The sequence below is a fragment of the Orbicella faveolata genome, unplaced genomic scaffold (genome assembly GCF_042242905.1).
Source record: "Orbicella faveolata isolate gen_17 unplaced genomic scaffold, um_ofav_v1 contig_4, whole genome shotgun sequence".
Classification (NCBI taxonomy): Eukaryota; Metazoa; Cnidaria; class Anthozoa; order Scleractinia; family Merulinidae; genus Orbicella; species Orbicella faveolata.
Genome location: NW_028301569.1, coordinates 10482306 through 10505642, shown reverse-complemented (window position 1 = coordinate 10505642; position 23337 = coordinate 10482306). Strand labels below are relative to the sequence as shown.

Here is a 23337-nt window from a genome sequence, read left to right as displayed (position 1 = left end):
CTGTTGAATTAACCCTCGGACGTGCATGCAAACTCACACCCCCACCGTGGTACAAAAGGGGCCGGAGGGAAGGTTGAATGGAGCGCTCTTGGGTTTTTGTTGTAATATGACGTGCAAATCTGTTCTTCGTTTAACAGATGAGATTTTTCTTTGTTAGTCGTTACGTCATGATGTCATTAACAAACTAAATAAATTACAAAGCCTTGAATGAAGGTCCTGCTTAATTGAACGTTGGATCTCACTGGAGATCTAATCAGCCAAACTTGAAAAGTAAAACGACGAGAAATCAAAGACTACTGCAAGGCTGACACAACATCTTGGATTCGTCATCACATGACTTCACTATTTTTCTCAGAAAGTCAGAAAATGACGTAAAATGAGGGGAAATCAATCCAAGATGATAACAGAATGTAAGAAAAGTGCTAATTCTTCAATGCTACTCAAGAAAAAAGCTGAAAATGAATGCAAAATATTCGTGGCGTCAGCACTTTGACGTACGGTACAGAGCTACATATGAGATGTATTTCCACAATTTATGAGCAGACTCGACTGTCAAAAATTCAAGCTTGAGAAAATAACGTCTCTCCAAAATTTCTACACTACTAAAATTAAATATAATTGACGCTGTGGTTACATTATTATGAGCCTGTTACCTGCGCGCGCTGCAGGGTGGAAGGGAGGGGGGGGGCTCTCAACCGAGCGGAGGGGTGGGTGTTGGATGAGAAATACAAAAGCAAAAACCGACACAACGTAGAATGATTTTTTGAAGGTGTACTATATTTCGGCTGGCCAAACCAGCCTTGTTCAGGTACAATGGAAGATTTTACATTGGTGCGTGTTTTTATGAAGCCGATATTTACGTAATACCGGAAATACGCAAAAGTAATTGATAGTGTAAATTGAAGATAAGCATACGGTAAAATAAAATAACATGATAAAAGAACATAATAAAAGAAAACAAATGGAAACGATTAATATGTTTCTTCGCGGATGTTCAGACCATTAGGATCAATTGTTCTGCCTTTTTGAATTAAAAAAGCTTCCCTGGCCTTGCGGATAGAGTCTCGGTTAGAAACGATTTTTTCGATGGGGATTAATTGCATGTCGTTAGCAGTGTGGTTAGGAGAGGACAGGAAATGTTCGGCGGCTGTAGTAGGTTTAGATTTGTTGTTAGGGTTATCTATGGTACGGCGGTGTTCATTAAATCGGTCTTTTAATCGTCGTTTCGTCTCTCCTATGTATTGTAAATTACAGCGGTTACATTGAATCATGTAGATGAGGTTTTTAGTGTCACAGGTCAGGTTGGATTTTTTGGCGCGCGTTTCCCCGGTAGAAAAGAAGGTATATGTAGTAAGTCCGTGAGAACTTTGTAACCAGTGCAAACGGCTCGGCAAATGCATTAAATATAGACAAGCCAGAATATTAACCTGATGTTGGCTTACATAGATTCCTAATTATTGTTTTTACTAAAGTTAATTGTGTCGCGTCCAGGTAAGTTCAAAAGTGGGATAAGGGTGGAGACCAAGAAAAATAAGATTTGACCTTGATTTTATGTCAGGTGCAAACCAAAACTTCGGCATTCTTTGAAATTACTAATGTTTGTCGGCATGCTTAATAGAGTTGACTATGCAGTATCAGCCAACCGTTTATCTCGAGTTTAATATCACAAAAAAAAATCACTTAACTCTCCATGCCCTTGATTTATATTCTTCACGAGTGAACAAATACATAGGCATCAATGAAGATAACACAATAGACACTAAGAGGCACCGCGAGAGATAAAACATGTTGAAGGCATGCAAAACAACTGTACCACATGCAAGGGAAGACATGCGGTGTTGTAGGCATTGTAGAGCGTTTTTTCAGTTTTCTATGTCGTTTAAGTCCTCCCTTCTTCGGAGAGGAGACCTCAAAATACAATACCAAAAGACAAAAGGGCGCGGTTGCTTATTGCATGGAAACCCAAGCAGATCGATCTTACTATCATTCTGGAACAACCCCATCATCACTTCACCTTTTTAGGTGCAAAATTAGTGAACATTACCGTCACAGAATGCGGTGCCTGTTACTCAGATGCCGCGGTTATGTTACTCAGATGTCTCTATTCATTAAGTTACTTTTGCTTTATATTTAATACACACGACCGTAATTTTATTTATTGTATCCTACAGATAGCTGGTTAGTTTTTTTAGCCGTATGGTTGTTATAGCCAGCAAATACCATATTTGTAGACTTCAAAATCAATGTATTTTTCTTCATTTCCTTTTTGGTATAAATAAATGTTGAAGTTGTCCTTGTTGTTGCATGTTGTTTTCCCATAGACTTGCGCATATTGTTACGCCGGTATCAGTGGTTTGCCCCTGTTTTGATACCCAATACCATTTGTGGTTTGTTCGCCCATAGAAGTATTCATCCTGAGGTCATAAGCCATATTAATGATGTAGTGTTCTTAAATGTTTGAGTTAGCGATGTAGTTGGCTGCGGAGTTAATTATGAACTGCAGCACGTATGGAGCATGTATGAAGATATAACCGAGACAAGCCAAATGCAGAAGATAAGTAGAAATACGTCACTATTCTGGCTGCCACATAACAAATCCCTTCTCAAACTGTTTGTTCTTCTCTGTGGAATTACAGTACTGGTCATATACGCAATCTGTCTACGAAGAATCACTATCACAGACAGAAGAGACATGCAACGCATCTATAATCGATCAATTTCAACGATGAACCAACTCTGCAATCATCATCATCATCATCATCGTCATCATCATCATCATCCTCATCAAAACTTTCGCAGGAAGAAAGAAAAGAAAATTGTGCGGCGACCAGATAAAAAGATATTTATCGCTTTTGATTACTGGGAACAACTGACAATGGCAACGAATCATTTTTTTGATCTCACAGCACTTGCTGCGTATGGTGGACGACAAGTTGTCGTTCCATTTGTAAAAGACTCGTCCTTTGTTGGTTCACCGACAGAAAAGGGTTTTGAAACACTCGAACTGTATTACAACGTGTCAGCGCTCAATCGCACGCTTCGTTCGCGCGGTCATGGCACGCTAATAAGCTGGAAAAAGTTTCAAGATGTTTGTCGAGGCAAACTAGATGTGCTGGTACATTTGGACTACACAAACTTACCTAAAACTGCCAGATACAATCAAAACACACGCCGGGCATATTTTCCTTGCAACAATAATCATAGGAACACATTTTGGGGTTTGAAAGTTGAAAGAGTAATTTGCATGAATGTGTTTGCGGTAGACTCTATTAAAAAATTCGAGAATGAAGTTATAGAGAGGCTTCCATGTGTTGGCTTCGATCAATGGAGAGGAATTGATAACAAGTACCCTTATCGAGCGCAGTTTAATTTGTCATCAGTTGTAACAGACCGTTTGTACTCTCGTAATGCTACCATGTTCTTCAGCTCAAAACTCCTTCATGTTACGCGAGATTTTATCACAAAAAATCTTTGCCTGCCCTTTGTCTCTGCGCAAATTCGCGCAGAAAAGATTCTAAAGTCTGGAAAAACTTTTCGAAATGTTAATGCAGTCGAGAAGTGTGTATTGCAATTGACGGGGCTTATTCAAAGGCACAAGAATACCAGCACAGCTCCCGTACCCGTTTTCTTAGCCACCGATTTCGCGGACTATGGAAGTTCGTCAATACGTGTAAGACAAGCGCGACAAAGTTCCAAGTCACTGATGAATATTTTGACTCCTCTTAAACCGGTTATTTTTCAACCTTCAGCTTATAATCTGACTGATCGAGGCGCCGTAGCCATTGTGGAAATGAATATTCTGGTGTCAGGAGAGCGTTTGTTTGTAGTTGGAGGCGGTTCTTTTCAAGAGTGGCTAGCTAGTCAGTTCCTTAATCGGAACAACATTGACCAAACATCCAGTGCTAAATGCGCACATGAATTGTGTAACAGTTTGTGTGGTTTATAACTTTAGCAGCAGAGGCCTTCAAATGACTTTTCAGACGTACCATTTATCGGAAATCTCACTTATATATGGACAACTCACTATATTCGCTATCGTGACTGGATTTTGTGAATCCAATATATCTTTAGATTAAAAAAAATAATAATAAAATAATTGATTGGGAGGCTGTGGGGGTGAAATATGCGAAGAAAAGAATTGATAAGAGAGCGACTGAGGAAAGGGACGGCTAAAAGGTTGCATTCAGTCTTGCTAAAAGAGCCCTTTCAATTTATTGCTTCAACGATAGGTTAACTTAAAAGGTCAACTTTGCAATACTCAACGACATATCTTCAAGATGACATATAACTCAACCAAGCGTTTCTTTTGCCTGCCGACTCAACTTAACAGCTTTTTTTATTGGAAACTAACGTTAGAAAGTGCCGGGGGAATAACTGGAACTAGTACTTCTAAGGAGGGAGGCAATAAGGGAGATAATTTGAGCGCTTTGCATGATGGGAAAAGAGGTAACGTGAGATAGCTCAGAGGGCCCTTTGATCATTGTCCTGTGTCATACAGGTAATACAATGGACCTTTTCACCGGTGTCACGCAATATAAACACTTTTTCGTATACATTTTTCATTTAACGAAAAACTACCAACATAGATCAATTTATGATGTCAAGTTCAGTAAATACACGAAGTTTCATAAGAACCCAAACTTGCCAATTTTTACAAAGAAATGTTTGCCAGTATCAGTAGAAAGCTCCATTACACCAAACCAATCCAAAGAAATTGTCTGTTGTATTTGTAATCTTCGCTTGTTTGCTTCACTAGTGCCCTGAATTAACACAGCATCACTAATTACTTGCGTAGTAAATCACAAAAAAGTCCATGCTGGGGATATCAAAATTCCAGTATGACCCTGAGGCTTCCTGACCAACTTGCAAATTTTCTACGATTACTTTGTCTTGTAATTTGCATAGGGATTTTGAAACAAAGCAAACAAAACTCCAATTTTAGAACTTTGACGAAAAGCCACTGTGTCATGTTAGAATTTAGATATATCGAACTGAACTCTAGTTCGTAGAGTATCATAGATCTTGGTGAGGGATAGTTCTGAAATTGTTTGACATACCCATATACCTGAGTTGAACAGTTTGTCACGTCAATAGGATGCAGATTATTAATCAAAAGACGTTATCAACTTGGATACCGTTTAATATTTCCCTTCGGAAAGCATTTGTTTTCATAGTACTGGTCATTTGCGCCCTCTATCTACGAAGAGCCACTACCATAGACCACGGAGAGAGCAGCATCTTGCCATCACATTCCCGGCACAACGTAACTAACAGCTTGAAGGGCGCAGTCGAAAACGCGCAAAACCGTGGCAAAAAGATTTTCATCGCTTTGGATTATTGGGAACAGCTGACCAGGGCGACCAGTAACCTTCTTGATCTGACAGCCCTCGCTGCTTATGGCGGACGACAAGTTGTCGTTCCATTTGTAAGGCATTCGAAATTTTATGGTTCACCGACAGAGGAGTCCAAAAGTCTTGAACTGTATTACGACGTCTCAGCGCTCAATCGCACGCTTCGATCGCGCGGTCATGGCACGCTAATGAGCTGGAAAGAGTTTCAAGATGTCTGCCAGGGCAAACTAGATCTGCTGGTGCATCTTGATTTTCATAGACTAAGCGAAACTACAACATACAACTCAACGACACGGGCATTTTTCCCCTGCAACGATAGCCTCCTATTTGGCTCGAATTTCAAGGTTGGAAGAACAATTTGCATGAATGTTTTCGCGGTCACCTCAGTTGAAAAACTCGAGAGTGAAGTTTTAGAGGGGCGTCCATGTGTTGGCTTTGATCAATGGAAAGGGAGTCAGAAAAGGAATATATTTAGATCCCAGTTTCAGCTGAAACCATTGGTCAAAAGCCTTATGCGATATCCAAGCACTGCCGTTTTCTTTAGTCCAAAACTCCTTCATCTTGCGCAAGACTTCATCGCAAAAAATCTTGGTCCACTCTTTGTCTCCGTGCACGTTCGCGCAGAAAGGATTTTAACTGCTTATAAGAACTTCACTACGGTCGTGCAGTGTTTATCAAATTTGGTGACGCAAGTTCAAAGGCACAAGAAAGGTAATATGGCAGATATACCGATTTTTCTAGCAACCGATTTCGCAGACTATGGAAGTTGGTCGAAAAATGTTAATCCTGCGCGACAAAACGCTGAATCGCTCATGAAAATTCTAGCTCCTCTAAAACCGGTTATATTTGAGCCTTCAGTCTACAATCTTACTGATCGAGGCACCGTGGCCATTGTGGAAATGCATATTCTGGTGTCTGGGAAACATTTATCTGTAGTTGGAGGCGGCCAGTTTCAATCATGGATCGTTTCGCAGTTTGTTAGCAAGAACAGAAAATACCGAATTTTCTCTGGGTGCACTCGGGTGTGTACCTGGGTATGCCATTTCTAATTTGATCATTAGAGACATAATCCATTCTTTAAAAGCACAGATGTAGTTAAGGTTTAGCAAGGGTAGGCCTGTTTTCCTCATATTTTATCACAGATATTGATGGCTCAAGCTCGCAAAATTGGTGTCCGTATACATGTCCCTTGGCCGGGGACATCGTGTTGTGTTCTTTGGCCAGACACTTTACTCGGTCTCACAGTGCCTCTTTCCACCCAGGTGTACTGATAAATGGGTACCGGCGAATTTAAGGCTGGGGGTAACCCTGCAATGGACTAACATCCCATCCAGGGGGGAATAGAAATAATCCTAGTTTATGATATTTTCATGTAGCTGAAACCGAGACAAGCTTCGAATTGATGGGCCACTTGGTTCGTATGCAGACTTCACCTTTTTTTCCCCTTTTTTTCTTTAGTGGACTCGTTCGGCTGGGGTCACCAAGTCCCCAACCATGGGAAAGGATATTTTCTTTAGGCTTATAAGAATAGTTACCCAAGTTACCCAAGAGCCGTTCGAAGGCACCTGTGTCAACTTTGCTTTTTTGAAATGTTTTGGTTACTTAAGGCTGTCATTTCTTTATGATAATGCAATTCTCGCTGTATCGTGTATCGATAAACGAAATGCCCGCTCCTAATGCTATTTCTGTGTTATTAAATTAGTTACAAAATATATTATCATCGTTTTCTTGTCAGTGACTAAAGTATGGGGAAGATATTTGTTTACAAGCATTGGTTTTTTTACTTAAATGTACTTAAAAGTTAAAAAAACCTCTTTGTTTCACCAGACAATAATTCTCTGATTGGCGCATTAATAACAATTGGTGATGTCACTGTTAAGTTCGCTAAGAGAAAATTTATTAGGATTCATTAGCTTATAAAGCAGTTGAATTGTCAATACATATATTTGACTTTGAAGCAGAGGTTTTTATTCTTTTTCTTTCTCGCTAGGAGCGGTGAAACCGCTAAATCGCTTTGGAGAAGCTGTTTTACAAGTTTTTTACGAGTACTCTTTGACTTGTTTGAACTTAACTTTTTCGGTGATTTAACGGGAACACATTTTCTGGGTGAATAGACATAAACATGCAGTTAAGTTTGTATTGTTTTCGTCCTTCTCAGGCACTGGCAAGCATTGGCCGGTACGATTTTCGGATGGTGCAGGATGCATTTCAAAAACCAGAAGCCGAAATACTACAAAGGTCTACAAAAATGACTAACCGTGGAATAATATATACCTTATACAATGGTTTAAAAAAAGATACGTGCGGATATTGTGCTTATCGCTCATATTTTCCCTCGTTCCTTCGGGGCTCAGAAAGATACCTCCATCAGAACTGACCTTTGTAGAGTACCCCCGCCCCCCCCCCCCCCCCCCCACTCCCCGACTCCGGCAAAATATCCGCGCGTATTGCATGTTACACCACTGTATAAAATGCCGTATGTATTCTAGCCTCGAATATGCAATCGAAACGCCGTGGTATTCAAGGTGCGCGTATTGAGATTCAAGCATGTAACAAGAAGTATTCAAGTCCATTGCAAAGCATAGAATCCTTGTGTATTCCCGTAACGCGCATGCAATAGAGTTGACCCACGTGCAGACTTTTTGTTATCTTAATGTTCAGCAACTAAACAAAAGAACTCTTATTTTCACCAGCCAATGGTCCTCTGGTTTCTTGTGCCGCGAAAATTAGCATACGGAACAACCACAACAACAATTAAAAAGGCTCAAAATTTAATTTTTAGGGTTGATTGTTTACCTTCTTCGTTTAACAAGCTATTTAAGTCGAATCATCGACCCGTTCGATGAACTTGCGACACTTTAAAGTGACTTGTTGTCGACAAGAAATCCACGCTGTTTATAAGATCGCGAAATTAGAACACAATCACTTCAATATTTAACTATTGGTCATGGGTTCGATTCCTGTCGGGGACTCAGAATTTTTCTTCGTCCCACGCTCGTGTCATGTTGATTAATTCACCTTCACAATATTTAACTAGTTTTCGTGCTAAAAATGTATACTAATGAGATTCAAGGTCCTCACACGACAGTTATTTATGCAGAACTTTATTTGTGTTCGAGCTCGAAGATGACATGGAATAAATTCTTTCAAAAAGTCTTGCTTCTCTTTTGTGGAATTACAGTGGCCATTTTTTTCATCTATACACGAACAACCAAGAATTTAATCAGCCGCCCAGCAACAACCACAAACAACACTTCACAGTACCGTCGGTACAATACAACGAAGCAGTTTAAAAGTATTCCAAGCAAAGGTGAGGCCGTCGACAAGTTGCAAAGGCCTTTCAAGAAGATTTTTATCGCTTTTGATTACTGGGAACAACTGACAGCGGCAACGAATAATTTTTTGAGCCTCACGGCCCTTGCTACGTATGGTGGTCGACAAGTTGTCGTACCATTTGTAAAAGACTCGTTCTTTCTTGGGTCATCGACGAAGAAGGGAGTCGAAACGCTGGAACTGTATTATAACGTGTCAGCGCTCAATCGCACGCTTCGTTCGCGCGGCCACGGCACGCTAATAAGCTGGAAAGAGTTTCAAGATGTTTGCCAAGGCAAACTAGACGTGCTGGTACATTTGGACTACACAAACTTACATAAAACTGCCAGATACAATCAAAACACACGCCGGGCATATTTTCCTTGCAACAAAAATCACAGGAACACATTTTCGGGTTTGAAAGTTGAAAGACTAATTTGCATGAATGTGTTTGCGGTAGACTCTGTTGAGAAATTCGAGAATGAAGTTATAGAGAGACTTCCATGTGTTGGCTTCGATCAATGGAGAGGAAATAATAACAAGTACTCTTATCGAGCACAGTTTGATCTGTCATCAGTTGTAACCAACCCTATGCATTCTCATCAAGTCGCCATTTTCTTCAGTTCAAAACTTCTTCATGTTGCGCGAGATTTCATCACAAAAAATCTCGGTCCGCTATTTTTCTCCATACACATTCGCGTAGAGAGAATTCTAAAATTGGGAAGAACTATCAGAGATATGGCTGCGGTAAAGGAGTGTATATCAAATTTAACAGCGCGTGTTCAAAGGCACAAGAATTTTAGTACCGCTCCCGTACCTGTTTTTCTTGCCAGCGACTTTGCAGAGTATGGAAGTTCGTCAAGACGTGCAAGGCAAGCGCGACAAAATTCCAACTCGCTGATCAGAATTTTAGCTCCTCTAAAACCGATTATATTTCAGCCTTCAGCTTATGATCTTCGTGATCGAGGCGCCGTAGCTATCGTGGAAATGAATATTCTGGTGTCTGGGGAGCGTTTGTTTGTAGTTGGAGGGGGAACTTTTCAAAGATGGATAGCTAGTCAGTTTCTTAATAAGAAAAACGTTGGCCGAAAATCCAGCAGTAACTGCCAAAATGAATTATGTAACAATTTGTGCTGTTTATAAGTTAATCAGTAAAGGCCGGCAAATGACCTTTGAGACGTAACATTCCGATTTACGGAGAACCAATTAATATGGACACCCAGAGGTCAACTCAATTTGACCGTATTCAATAAATACAATAAAACACAATAGAAGACAACAATGGGGAGCGATTTTAATGTGCACTTTATAATGACGTCTTCTTTGCGATAGTTGGCCGTGCTTAAAAGAATCGAATCAATTATGTCAATGATATTATTTGGCAAAAGTACCTTCATTACAATGTGATGTTAAACAACGCAGCAATATTGTGCGACAAGCTAAATACAGTCAGAGTATTGGCTCTGAATTAAATCTAAGAATTAACATAAGTTAATTATTTGATTTCCAGCTTTTTTGTTTGAACTTTTTTCTTTTCAACCTCTTTTAATTGACATTTTGTTTCTTGTTAAACTGCGCGATTTTTTTCTTAAAGCTGGTTTCCATATGACCGCTACGATCGCAAAGAACATGTTCATCGATCACAGCGATCATATACAGTAGACTCCTGATAACTCGAACCTTCAGGGGAAATAGAAAAAGGTTCGAGTTATCGGAAATTCGAGCTATTGAGGGTAAAATTATATAGAAAATTTCCTGAAAGGAACTGAAAATTACTTCGAGTTAGCGGAAGGTTCGAGTTATCAAGGGTTCGAGCTATTTGCAGCGTTTTTAGCGATGATATCGATCATATGGAAACAAGCTTTTATTGCTTATTCGCCCTTCCGTTATTGGCTTCTTCTGAAGGTCGCATGAAAAAATCTTATTTTCTATTCTTTTTTTCAATGTTCGTTTCTATGAAATCTGTGAAAAAGAACATTTAACACAATTTAGTAACATTTCAAAGTTTTCAAGCGACTGACGAACAAATATAAACAAGGGCGGATCCAGGCATTTTTGATAGGGGGGTCCAAACTTCGACTCAGAAAACACTACAGAAACTTTATTTGGGCAAATTACTTGGCCTGGAATTTAGATGGATTAGTGGCAAAATACGATGGCTTTTCATCAAGAAATAAACCAGCCAGTTGTCATGAGTAATAATAGGCGATCCTATCGATGCAAGAATTTCAGCGTCAAACAAGTAGTAAAAAAAATCGGTCAGGGAAGGAGGGTCCGGACCCCCCGACCCTCCCCCTGGATCCGCCACTGAATTTAAAAAAAACGTATGGGAAACTAACTGGAAACACAGGGGGTTCGCGCAAGAGAATGTACCGGGAACGCGTGGATGAGTAAACGTGTGGAGAAACCCACGATGAATAAACGGGGGATGCACGGGCAAACCCGACCACCGGGATCCTATGGCGGAAGGAATAGTGTAACTGACAAGTAAACGGAAGGGACTGACCCACAGAGAATGCGTGGGAAACGTAGGGTGGTCCCTACGAGGAATGCGCGAGGCTGGTTGTCAGTCTAACAATAGTTGCCGATTCAGGCTTAACTGTTGGCAAGGTTTAGTGTTGGATAATGTTTCGTGTCGGACAACTTTAGATTTGCACCCAAGTTTAGAGTTAGGGCTCGGATTAGGTTGAAAGGTATTCTTAGGGCGGGGATCTGGGTTAAAGTTGGGTTTAAGATTCTAGGGAACACACGGGGAACGTTTAATATACGGGGAATGTACAGGGTAACGGGCGAATAGATGGGAATAGCACAGAGTAAGGACGAGAAAACGTATTACTGCATCCCGCGGGACGAGGGACCATGTAGAGCTACACACTACAAGGAACGCACGGGAACTCAAGCCATATGTTTGACTCCTCTTCCCTTTTATAGGGTCGCTACTGCGAAGACTTAGGAATGTCACAAACCCAAGCTTCCAGACTCTACCTTTACAGTGGATTGACGTCATTGTTATTCCGTCCTGTGATTGGTAGACTGTGTGACGTTCAATGGATTGACGCGTGTTATGTTTATCAGTTGGCAGCGTTCATCAATGGAGTCGCAACGTTACTGTTACCGCTAGCCAGGACATATCCTCACTTTGTTTTGTACTTTGTTGTTTGGGGATTTGCCGATGGAACAAATGGCTGCTCCGTGTGTGTCGCCATTATCGCTTGTTTTACGAGCAAGCAGAGGAATATTGGGCTGAGTGTTAGCTTTACCATCACCTGTGTTGTGGCTGCCGCTGGCCCCGCACTTGGAGGTAAGTAAACAAGAAAATACAGCAACATTTGAGCCCACGATCAAGAATTATAGAATAGTCAATTTTCATTAAAACGGACACCCTCGGGACCCTCATTTGGTGTCCGTAATAGGAAGAGTTCGCAACAGCAGGGTCTGATGAAAATGACCCATTTTGTGATTGTGAAGTGTCGCGTACTGCTATACTCTTTTAAGATTTCCAGTTTCTTTTAATTTGAAGTGTACAAAATAGTGTACTTAAAGACTGCAGAATAATTGTGTCATTCAATACGTTCAAGTTGTCCGTTGTAACGAGAGAAGAACAAAAAAAATGTTAGTTTGGGACAACATTAAGTCTCCACAATAGGTCACCTCCGGCGGAGTTACCTTTGCCTCTATTTTAAACTAAGTTTTCATCCGAAACCATTCATATGAAAATGTGTTCCGCTTACATGTTCATTTTCATAAAAATTAACCTCATTTTCATATCAAAGGTTTTAAACGAAGACTCGTTTTGAAACAGAGGTACAAGGTAACTCGGAAATGGTCTATTCCGTAAGAGCGGGAATCCGCAATAATGGGAAGTTGTTTCTAGCATTTCTGTTTCGCCTGTCCGTAATAGCGGGGTGTCCGTAATAGCGGGTTGTCCGTAATAGCGGGATGTCCGTAATAGCGGGGTGTCCGTAATAGTGAAGTGTCCGCAACAGCGGGGTGTCTGCAAGGCGAAAGTTGACTGTAACTTTATATTTCTTTTTCTCTTCTCCATACAGGTCTCCTAGCGGATGAGTCTGGTTCCTACGTTCCGACATTTTACATGACGGGAACTGTAATTGTTGTCAGCGCTGCAGTCATTTTGCTACTCCCGTTTGTTAAGTCGAAAAACCAAAGAATAGATTCAAACTCGGACGAGATATTTATGGTTGTGGAAAAATGCACAGCTGTTTGATGTCACTGTACGTCACAAAAAAACAATATTTAAATAGATTAATATATTTGATTTAAAAACTATAGAAGTCTAACTTCTTGCAATCCATATTTTTTTCCGTTGTCAGTCTTTTAATTTTACCACAATCCCTTTTGCCGTATATCTTGTTTTTAAATTCACGCGTCAAGTTTGCAAGTGCAAAAATAGCTGTACACAATAAAAAGTTTGTGGGTTCACACGATGGTATTCATTTCTCCCGTTTTGTGATTGATTGGTTGAAAAGCGCGCGAACTTAAAATTTGCCACCAAGCTGTGACGTTTTGTCAGTGATTGGCTTGTATTTCTAATCCATATTCATGCCACATGGTAGCGTTTTCCACAAACTAAGTTGTTCGATGTTGTGTGAAGAAGTGTCGTCCCGTAAGGTGATTTGGTGCCCTTGAAAGAAGAAGATACTTGAGTCAATGGGGACAAAGCCATGGAAAACATATTCATGCTGTTCTAAAACCAAAGGTAAACATTGCTTTTGAAAAATGTTACTTAAAATTTGATCTGAAAGTCGAACGAACGTCCTAATGACTCGCGCGTGACTCTGCTGTTCGCTTTGAACGTCGCGTCATCTCGAATTTGCAATATCATTTCGCCAAAGCTTTCAAGTTCTCCTTTCCTTGAGTCAGTAGCCGGCCATATTGCGGTATTTATGTTTGAGCACGCAAAATTTAAACTTCAGCTTTCCAAACGTAGTCGCGGATTTGGTTGACAGGAGCGCGAAACCTCAAAACCCTCTGTATGATGATTTACGGAGTTTTCATTGTATTATCATTTCTGTTTTCAGGAAAACTAACTTGGTGTAGTGCAGAGTGAAGTCAACAATCTGGGCAAAGACAAGCTTGGATCACTGAATCCTGAGGGAATACTTCAAAGATAAGAACTTTAAAATTATCAAATACTTGTAGTTAAAATAGTGGCTGATGAAATGTTTGAATTTGTAAAGGAATGTCGCCATTTGGCTCTACGAGATCGGATGTATGAATTGTCTGTATCGAGGAAAAAAGTAATGAAATGTTTGAATTTGTGAAAAATCTCTCCATTGGCTTTATGACATCGGATGGACTAATTGTCTATGCTGAGGAAAAAATTAAAATGTTTAAATTTATAAAGGAGTGTCGCCACTGGCTTAACGACATCTTATGTACCAATTGTCTTCACTAAGGGGAAAAAAAAAACAAAAAAAAAAACAGAAAATAGCACTAGGGACTAAGAAAATAAAAATAAATAACTTATCAGCCACTATATGCTGGTACTGATTGTTGCAGAGGATTGCGATCACTAAGCGACCATTCAATTTATTTTGAATGTTTCATTTCGTTAACTTCGGAAAAAAAATTATTATCGTTGTATTGTAACTTGGTTGTTTATTGAACATCGGGTTCAAAAGCAGAGACGAGAATTAATTCTGTAGCGTTCAACATTTTTAGAATTTCTATAGGCTCAAATTTATCGCAATTGCAACAATCATTACCTCAAGTCAGTTGATGACGTAACAGGGTGATATTTTAAAGGTGGCACCACCAAGAGATCGAGATCGGCGGGTGTAAAAATACTTGAATTTAACATCGTCTAGTCCTTGCAGAACAATTATTTTTCTAAAGATCGAGCAATAGGGCGGGTTTACAACGACTATATCTTATTTATCGTCAAGTTCTTACAAACCAATTATTTTTCCAAATATCCAAAAAATGGGCGGGCGTTCAACTTATTAGATCTACTTTGTCGTCAAGTTCTTACAAAACAATTATCTTTCAAAAGATTGAGAAATGGGCGAGTTTACAAAGGCTATATCTTATTTATCGTCGGTCAACTCTCACAAAGCAATTTTTTTCAAAAGAATAACGCTTAGGAAAAGGAATGATCACAGCCTTTCAAATTTTTAGACTCGAATTTGATTTATTGATGCAATTAATTGTGCCACCTTTGAGATTCATTCGTTTGCTTTATCATCTGGCTAATTGTAGATGACAAGAGAACAGGGGCATTTCTTGTGTTCAAAACATATTCTGATCTATTGTTTAGGTGATTGGCAAAGAATGTTTTATACAGCTAAATTTTACGATACCTCTTGTTTTTAAATGTTTGGCTTGTTTTATGTGGGTTGAAAAACTCTGTGCCTACTTGTTCTCTTGTCACTTTATTAGCTTAGTAAACCCCGATGTCTGGTTAGAAAGATTATAAAAAGACAGTCTCGATAAAGAAAAATTACATTTGTGCAGACCACAAAAGGAATTGACCATTCCTGTTTAATCGGATTGCGTAACATTCTTTGTATTTCTTGGCTTTTAATAAGATACGAAGACAAAATTCATTCTATTTCTCCGATTTTTTGTTTTGTTCTGAATTGTCTTGACTACACTAAAACAACGTGCAAATTTTATCGAGATCAAGACTGTTTCGGTTTAACTTGTGATTGTTTCGCTTATCTGAAATTTAAAACAAAAGCAGTCCTTATTATAAACAACTGTTGTGACAAATATTCATGCAATAATTGTGCTATTATTTTCTGCAATGTTTGTCCGCCTATACGAACGAAACAAATTTACAGCACTGTTGATTTTAATGTTTATTGCAACAGGCAACTAATTGTTTTATTTGAAGAATATTTTGCTTTTAAGTTTACGCAAAAATTTAAAATGAATTTAGAATTTCGTATTAGTTTCGTTTCCCTTATTGTGGTCTGTACAACGTTTTTATTTCGTGGATTTGGTTTGCGAAACTAATCTCGAGGCAAGGGTTGTTTAGAATTTAGAACAATGTTTTAGTTATTTAAACCAGACATTGAGGTTTATTGTTGTTACTTATCACTTAGTTTAAAGACCTTCTTCAGCCTGCATTCGATGTAGCACAGAACGAAGCAGTTGTAGGAAACAAAACTGAATTAAAGCAAGTAAATTTCCAAACTTGCATGTTTAAATTTTTTTTATTTATATTGACTGGCGCCCGATATTTTAAGAAGCATTTTCAAATAAATGACATAGAGTACAGCAATTAAATTGTTTTAATTCTGAGCGGCTAAAACAACACTTGAATTTTTCCATGTCAAACAACAACAAATTGCAATTTAAAATTATAAAATTTGAATCGATTAGCTTTTGTTATAACAAGAATCTTCAAATAAATGACCTAGAGTACAGCAATTAAATTGTTTTAATTCTGAGCGGCCAAAACAACACTTGATTTTTTCATGTCAAATATTAAGAAATTTAGAAGAAAATTTTGTTCGTTTGCTTCGTCTTATTTGTTCTGTGTTATAGAAATTGCGGCTTAAGAAGGTCTAATCTTAAATTTAGTTACATGTATTCACCACCTCGTGCCAAAACTTTAAAACTAAAAAGGTTCGGAGAGGGACAAATTCAGTTTGGCAAATAACTTAGCACTAAAAATATTGCCTTCAATTTTTCGGGCGACGGACGAAATTGGCGTTGTGCTTTCATATTTTTTTGCACGAGGTGATGTTTACATACTTTTGGCGGGAAATTTTCAAGGGAAGCCATTTTGAATTTTTTGTCAAAAAAGTGACCAGGGTAAACGCTGTGCAAATTTTTTCAAATTTTCCCGCCAAAAGTCTTAGTATATACAGGAAAAATTTTTCCAGACACCTTTTTAACTAATTTAATTGAAAATTACTTAGTTAATTAAGAAATTATTGAGTTGAATAAAGTTAATTGAAAGACAAAACACCTGATTGTATTTACTTGTTTGCAGTATTTTATTAAAGACAATAATAAAAGTGACAATGGAAACGGTACTTTATTGAGTTTTGATTATAATATATCAAAGAGACAAGACAAATAGTAAATTAATTTTATTGACAATGAATATTCTTTTAATGAGAAATAAACACCGGAAAAGAAAAAAAAATAATTGGCGCATGCGTATTTTAGGCGCCGTATTTTTCTAAGTTTTTTGGCGGGAAAATTAAAACATTTAAAACGGAGTACATGAAGTAATAAAAGATTTTTTTTAAAAAAAGTTGGCGCATGCGTATTTTGAGCGCCCGTATTTTTTCTAAGTTTTTTGGCGGGAAAATTAAAACCATTTCAACGGATGTTAGCAAGTAAATAACTGTCACGAAAAAAATAGATATCACACAAGCTAAGAAAATTCATTTTGGATTTCATCAAAAAAATAATTTCTGTGAAGATCTTATTTTGTAAACAACTCAGAAATGATACTAAAGATTGCGTTTCTCGATGAAAATTCCATGTACAAGAAATAGTCTTAAAAACCGAGCAAACGATTGCGATTCTTGCCAAAAAAACATCTTGAAAAAATTTGCTAAGTTTGTTCTCTACCTTTGATTAAACTTGTCTTTCGCTTGAATAAGAATGTTTCTTGTTGGACAACCAGCAACCTGGAAGAAATTAAAACGAATTACAAAAATATTGCTCAAAGATTGACATTTCATCGTTGTACGGCAAGCTGAACGACCTGACAACGCAAGCTCTCGAGATGAATACTTCAAAATTAAAGAACAAATATGCAAAGTAATTTTGCCGCAAGGCCAAAGCTTGTTTGTGAACCATTTTACAAACGTATCGTTGAAACAAACGAGAAAGCATTTTACTTGTGCGATCTGATATTTACATATCTCGAAATAAATTTTCGAACATAATAAACAACAAAAGGGTTTGAAAAATAATAAACAAGAAGTTTCGATATAAAATATTTCCCTATTATCACAGGTATTCTACTTTAGCAGATTTTATTCCTTTAGTTTTTTCCCAACAATGATGTTTACAACATTTTACAAAAACGTTCTGCTGATCTGATGTTTTGTTTTCATTTGATTTGGAATATTTAAATAACTCAGCTCTACAGCACGCTTTTCACGTGCTTCAACTGATAGCGTTTTAAATTTGCATTTTCCACGATAAAGATGTAAGTGTTTGAGGTGTTAAACCTTTTGAGCTGGAACAAATCATATTGCTTAATGGGCCTGTATCACAGTGTTGCGCATATGCAAAGTTTTCAAATAACCTAAGGTTTATGACATAACTGTTTTCAAGCATGGCAAACTAAAAACTGAAATGCAAGTGTACGTCGGAATTTCCTAGTATATATTAACATATTAATATATTAACCAATCAACCAATCGTTCAATCAACAGGTGTTTTAGTCCAGAGTAACGGTTTTCACTCGGTATTGTTAGTCGTAAAGTTCGTCTGTTGTGATCACGCCCGGGTGAGAGAAGTTTTGAGAAAAATTGTTGATTGCTGTTAAGTGACGATTCGCCGGTAATGCGCGCAGAAGTCATCTTAAAAAGTCATGCAAAAATATTTCTTATTATGATCAGATGATGGAATGCTCTACTGTTAGTGTCTATCCTTTCATAATTAACAAACGTTTTTGGTCAGTTGTTGTCCAATTCGATCTAGTTCTCATTTTTCGTCGGTTTCGTTTCTGAATTACGGTAAAAGTTAGTGTTTTTTTTATTTTGTTCAAATGTAAGGTTCAAGGAGTTGTTTATACCATTGTCAACATCGTTTTACATGCGTCTATTTTGAGAATGTGAACCAGTTCTGTAGTTTGAGATGTTGGTAGTAATTAGCGGAATTATTAAGATGGCTCGTGACACTCTAACAGCCCTTATGATTCGATGGTTAATCCTACAAGCTTAAGATACTTCAGGTTAAAGTAATCAAATGAATTTCCCTCTCCATTTTCCAAGAGCAACAAGCCAAGACAGTTAATAAATAGATACGATTATTTCACTTCTCATGTTTTTATGGGTACCTTCCAAGACATTTACTTCTGACAGTTAACCTTTTCTAGTAATGTGTTACTAAAGAACTAAGCTTGTTACATCTGGGTTTCTTCAATACACGCTGACTTTTGACAAGCGGTTTCTCGCTACATTAACCCGCCATTTCTTTATAATGTTTACAAGTGAACAAATAAAATGACTGGTTGGCTTGTTACTTGATTAATTGGTGGACTGATTGATTAATTGATCGATCGATTGGCTGATCGATTGAACACTTGCCTGCTTGATCGATTGTTTGATGATTTGCCTATTGATTGATTGATTACCTGCTTGCTTGATCGATGAATCGATTGATTAGCTGACTGACTGACTGACTGACTGATTGATTGATTGGATGGTTGATTCATTAATCGATTGCTTTAGTGATCAGTAATTGATTCAGTTGATTGATTACTTTCCTTGTGATTTTCGTCAATGAACTTGTAAGGAAATAATACTTCTCCACTAGTTAACCTAAACGTGAGTCAATAAAGATTGTTATTTTTGTTGATTGATTGATTGATTGATTGATTGATTGATTGATTGATTGATTGATTGATTGATTAGTCTATTCCGTGGTTAGGTGGCTGATTGTTTGATTGTTAGTCGGGCATTCTTTTGATACCATTGTATTCAACATCAACTGTCACAGGATGGTTGCATTAATCCACCAAAGTACAAAGCTGTCAACCATTACGAGCCATCTTACGGTACAGCACTTGTGAGGTATGATCCAGTCACTGTCGTGTCTATTTTGTCGAACTAAAAGCTTGATCGTTGTCCAGAAATTCTTGAGTTTAAATTATTGTCAGTCAATCAGTCAATTAGTAGATTAGTCAGTCAGTCAGTCAGTCGTTCGGTCAGTCATTCAGTCATTTAGTTAGTAAGTCGGTTTAGTCATCCAGTCAGTAAGCCAGTCAATAAGTCAGTCAGTTAGTCAGTCAGTCAACTAGTCCGTCAGTCAGTTTTTCAGTTAGTCTCGTTAGCCAGTTAGTAAGCCAGCAAATAAGTCAGTCGGTCAGTCGGTCAGTCAGTCGGTCGGTCGGTCGGTCGGTCGGTCGGTCGGCCAGTCAGGCAGTCAGTCAGTCAGTTAGTCAGTCAGTCAGACAGTCAGTCAGTCGTACAGTCACTCAGTCAGTCAATCAGTCAATCAGTCAGTCAGTCAGTCGTGTAGTCAGTCAGCGAGATAGTCGGTCAGTCAGTCAGTTCAGTCAGCCAGTCAGTAAGCTAGTCAGTCGGCACTCAGTCAGTTAGTCAGTCATGCAGTCAGTCAGTCGGTCAGTCAGTGAGGCAGTCAGTCAGTCAGTCGTGCGATCAGTCAGCGAGTTAGTCGGTCAGTCAGTCGGTTAGTTTAGTCAGCCTATTTTCTGTAGGCAGCCAGTCTAGCCAAAAAGTACTTGTGCTTGTTCTGTCCAATTTATGAGTAGTAGGGTTGCAGAGGTAAGTCATCAATGAAGCAAACAATTCAAAAATTCCAATCGGGGCTCTAAAGGCACTAATTCAGTCCCACCACCTCATTGTTGAGACTTGCAATGCGGTATAAATTCTGATGAAAGTTTTCTATTGGGTTTGTTGTCGTCAGTCTATGGCGTTGACATGTTCTCTGCAGATTACAGGTTGCTCCAGAACTGATCATATTCTTATAATGTTTATTAAAAGTCTTTGCCGAGACGGAACGGCTTAAACAATCGACATAACAATCTCGGTCGGTATACGTTGCACAATGACATGCGCATTTCTGTGCTACAGGCCCAACAAACTCTAGAACTGATACTTAGAGACACTAAACTTCAGGCACAGGTTGCTAAAAGTAGGACTGATTCAAATGATCCAGAATTAACGTCAGCTGACATTCGTCTTTCAAGTATAAATTTATATTTTTGGAGAAAACTAGTGTGTACATTTGAGACAGAGTTTTTGTATTCCCGATTAGCGATTCTGCTTTTGAACAACCTAAGCCTAAGCCTGATCCGCAGCAAATGTTGTGTAAATAAATCAACTAACCTCATTAGCAGAAGTCATCTTGAGGTTGTCTTGTTTTCCTTTGAAGCATTTGATTTCCTTGATTTCCAGCTTTCTCCACTCCATGCTTGATATTTCCTGAAGAGAGGTAATAACCACGTGAATATATGCTGTGTGCCCGTGCCAATGCAAGATAATTTACCATAAAATCCCCCTTATTGTTATAGGCCCAATTATGTGCTGAAAACATATTCCGGTTATAGCCCCCTCGCCCCCTCCCCCGATATAACACATATAAGCCCTCCCTCATCCAAAGGTTCTTTGTTAACTTTCTGATAAATATTCTTAAGAACACTGATCTGCACATAAAATTAAAACATCTAGTGGATACGTTCGCAAACAGAGTGCAGATCAAAACTTTTCATCGGGGAGCCATTTCTTTACAATACCCTGCGAGAATTGCCTTCTCTTTCTGTCTCGTAAGGTGTTTTGACAATAAATGTTCAGTTCATTTCCAAACTGTGTTTCCAACCCCTTAGAGGCCCAGCCCCCATCCACCACCGAAAATACGCTCCCCCAGTTGTAAGCCTTCCCAAGATCAAGACCTCTTAAATAATCGAGATCATGCGGTACATCAGCAATCATTCTATAATCAATGACCACAAGTAAATAAAATGTCCTGTTAGCAAATTTACATAAATAATGCTAATTGTACTCAGGAGTCAATTTGAAGCCAAATTGATAAGATATGGTTTAATATATCGTTAATTTTGTAATAAAAATCTCGACTGCCTTTTAACCCTGAATATGGGTCAATAAGTGTTTACAGCTAGGAGTAAAAAATTCAGTTCCACGATTTTTTTTTACCTAAAAGATGCAAGTCAGCTAACTTACCTTCATTTTAAAGTTATCCTTTTTTAATAGCACCTGTCCATTGTTCCATGGTAAATATCTGCACTTACCATTTTCCTGGAGAGATATAAATATACTTCGTAAATACATGTACCATACAGATTGATTGAGTAGAAACGTAACTCGGCAGAGAGAGTTTGGAGTGCAAATAGTGAGTCGTAAAGGCATTTTCAATTAGACCATCACTGAGACAAAAAGCACACTTATTGTGTCATAAGACATTTTAGGCCTCTTGAAAGTATTTTCAGTCAAAGGAGTGAAGGAGTGGTATTAATAACTACAACACAAAAATATTTGCTTGTAGCAAGTGACAGACACAGACTAACCTGTGGACCACAGAACACCATTATTGTACTGTCTGTCTGTCCATGTCAGTCATAAGAACTTCATCCACTGGCATGGTAACACAGTTTGTTACCTAATGACAGACAATAACGTAATAATTAGAAAAGGTTGACTTAACAAATACTCATTTAATAGTGGGTCTGGATAGGGTGGAAGGAGGGGGGGGGGGGAAGGGGGCGCCGAAATCTCAATTACGGGGACCTCCCAGGAGTTTCGGGGAATAAGGGAACACGATCATTTATATCAAGGGAACAAGGGACATTTTTGGTATCAATTTGAGGGGACAAGAGATATCGCTACTATTAAAAGGAACTCTGACGAAAAATTTAGGCAACAATAACTTTTATTCATAGAGAACAGGGGAGAAAAGGTGCAATCTTTAAGAGGTCAACGGAGCATGCTACCTCCCCCACCCCCCCTTCCCCACTTCCACCTGGGAGGCCCTCAGTTATGAGTAAAGGTCGCTGAGATTTAACTACTATTAGTGAAAATTTCAACCCACCCATTTCTCCGCCATCAGCAAATTTTGCAGTTCTCGGATGTCACATATCAGTTACAAATGTATCATTTCTTAGTTGACAATTGAAATTTTGACCGATTCTCAGTACTCAGTTAAACCCCATCCTGACCGTCTTAAATAGAAAGTAGCGGCGATCTCAGCCAATTTTACAGCAAATTTCAGTTTGTCTCAAAGTGTCTTCCAGATTGCATACAGTATTTCGCAGATCGCGAATTTTCAGTAGCGATGCGAACAATGTTTCCCTATGGAGTGGGAGAACAAATGACAAGGTAAATATTTCCTTCCCCTCCCCCTCCCCATCTTCTTATATATGCCTTGCCTTAAGAAGATCCTAAACTGTTCTTTCTACTACAATAACTTTTAATATAGACTATCCATTGCTCTTGATCAGATAACAATAATTTGTACGGGCTCCCGCACGAGTTAAACTTTATGCAAATTAGTCCGACAAGTCAGTTAAACTCACGCTCATGTTTACTAGAAAATCTTTGTAACAAATAAAATGCCTGTGCTTGGAGAACTTTTAAAGTAATCGTTCGAGGCAGCAACCAATATACACAAAATAGCTTTGTTACCTTTCAGAAAGATCCTGAACTACTTCAATCACCGTTATCCAGAGCGTTTTTGACGTTGAATCTGCACGTGTTGACGGCCATTGCTTCAAGGCAAAGTTCTTACTATCCGGTAACTACATACGCTTTCAGCTCTTGTCCAAAATTTCTGTCATCATAATATTGACGGTTTTCGTTGCTAAAAATGTTCACTTGGCAGGTTTCTTTGCTCAGGAATAACTTTAGAACGATTTTCAAGTTAAAGTCGTTTGCCATCGCTTTACTCGAGAGAGCGAAAGACGAATAACTGAATATTAATGAAAAAATTTATCTGCAATTCAAATGAAAACGAGAAATTGCATTGGGTTTTTTGCGACAAG

General features: G+C 38.5%; 5 protein-coding genes across 6 annotated transcripts in view; 4 read left to right on the top strand and 1 right to left on the bottom strand.

Moving 5' to 3' along the window:
* The window catches only part of LOC110066763 (monocarboxylate transporter 13-like), a 29530-nt gene extending 12863 nt beyond the window's left edge, over positions 1-16667 (top strand). Inside the window, exons 4-6 of the mRNA XM_089275794.1 lie at positions 11595-11964; positions 12713-13380; positions 13703-16667. Of these exons, the coding sequence (XP_089131920.1) occupies positions 11595-11964; positions 12713-12888 (546 nt within the window). The 3' untranslated portion in view covers positions 12889-13380; positions 13703-16667. The remainder of the gene's footprint in view (positions 1-11594; positions 11965-12712; positions 13381-13702) is intronic.
* LOC149101410 (uncharacterized) lies at positions 682-4106 on the top strand. Its single transcript, XM_089275792.1, has one exon. The coding sequence runs from the start codon at positions 2516-2518 to the stop codon at positions 3944-3946; it is 1431 nt and encodes a 476-aa protein (XP_089131918.1). The 5' UTR covers positions 682-2515; the 3' UTR covers positions 3947-4106.
* Positions 4164-7208, top strand: LOC149101409 (uncharacterized). The gene has a single exon (XM_089275796.1). It carries the CDS (start codon positions 5096-5098, stop codon positions 6398-6400), a length of 1305 nt encoding a protein of 434 aa, XP_089131922.1. The 5' UTR covers positions 4164-5095; the 3' UTR covers positions 6401-7208.
* LOC149101408 (uncharacterized) lies at positions 7786-10164 on the top strand. Its single transcript, XM_089275793.1, has one exon. The coding sequence runs from the start codon at positions 8403-8405 to the stop codon at positions 9804-9806; it is 1404 nt and encodes a 467-aa protein (XP_089131919.1). The 5' UTR covers positions 7786-8402; the 3' UTR covers positions 9807-10164.
* Positions 16668-16711: 44 nt separating the features above from the next.
* Positions 16712-23240, bottom strand: LOC110066714 (uncharacterized). Of its 2 annotated transcripts, XM_089275798.1 has the most exons (5): positions 22982-23240; positions 21868-21959; positions 21524-21598; positions 20672-20767; positions 16712-17275 (listed from the first exon to the last, which is right to left on the bottom strand). In XM_089275798.1, exons 2-5 carry the CDS (start codon positions 21886-21888, stop codon positions 17213-17215), a joined length of 255 nt encoding a protein of 84 aa, XP_089131924.1. In that variant the 5' UTR covers positions 21889-21959; positions 22982-23240; the 3' UTR covers positions 16712-17212. The 2 variants fall into 2 exon arrangements, with proteins under 2 accessions (XP_089131924.1, XP_089131923.1); XM_089275797.1 differs by having other exon boundaries at positions 21524-21959.
* Between the last annotated feature and the right edge of the window lie 97 nt (positions 23241-23337).

Bases quoted from the DNA above. Each gene is read 5' to 3' on its own strand.
- LOC149101410 (XM_089275792.1), top strand. From the start codon at position 2,516: ATGTATGAAGATATAACCGAGACAAGCCAAATGCAGAAGATAAGTAGA.
- LOC110066714 (XM_089275797.1), bottom strand. From the start codon at position 21,709: ATGCCTTTACGACTCACTATTTGCACTCCAAACTCTCTCTGCCGAGTT. The intron at 20,768-21,523 runs GTAAGTTAGCTG...ACCTCTCTTCAG, and splicing joins AGGATAACTTTAAAATGAAG to GAAATATCAAGCATGGAGTG. The intron at 17,276-20,671 runs GTTAGTTGATTT...AATTTCTTCCAG, and splicing joins AGATGACTTCTGCTAATGAG to GTTGCTGGTTGTCCAACAAG.
- LOC149101409 (XM_089275796.1), top strand. From the start codon at position 5,096: ATGCAGATTATTAATCAAAAGACGTTATCAACTTGGATACCGTTTAAT.
- LOC149101408 (XM_089275793.1), top strand. From the start codon at position 8,403: ATGTATACTAATGAGATTCAAGGTCCTCACACGACAGTTATTTATGCA.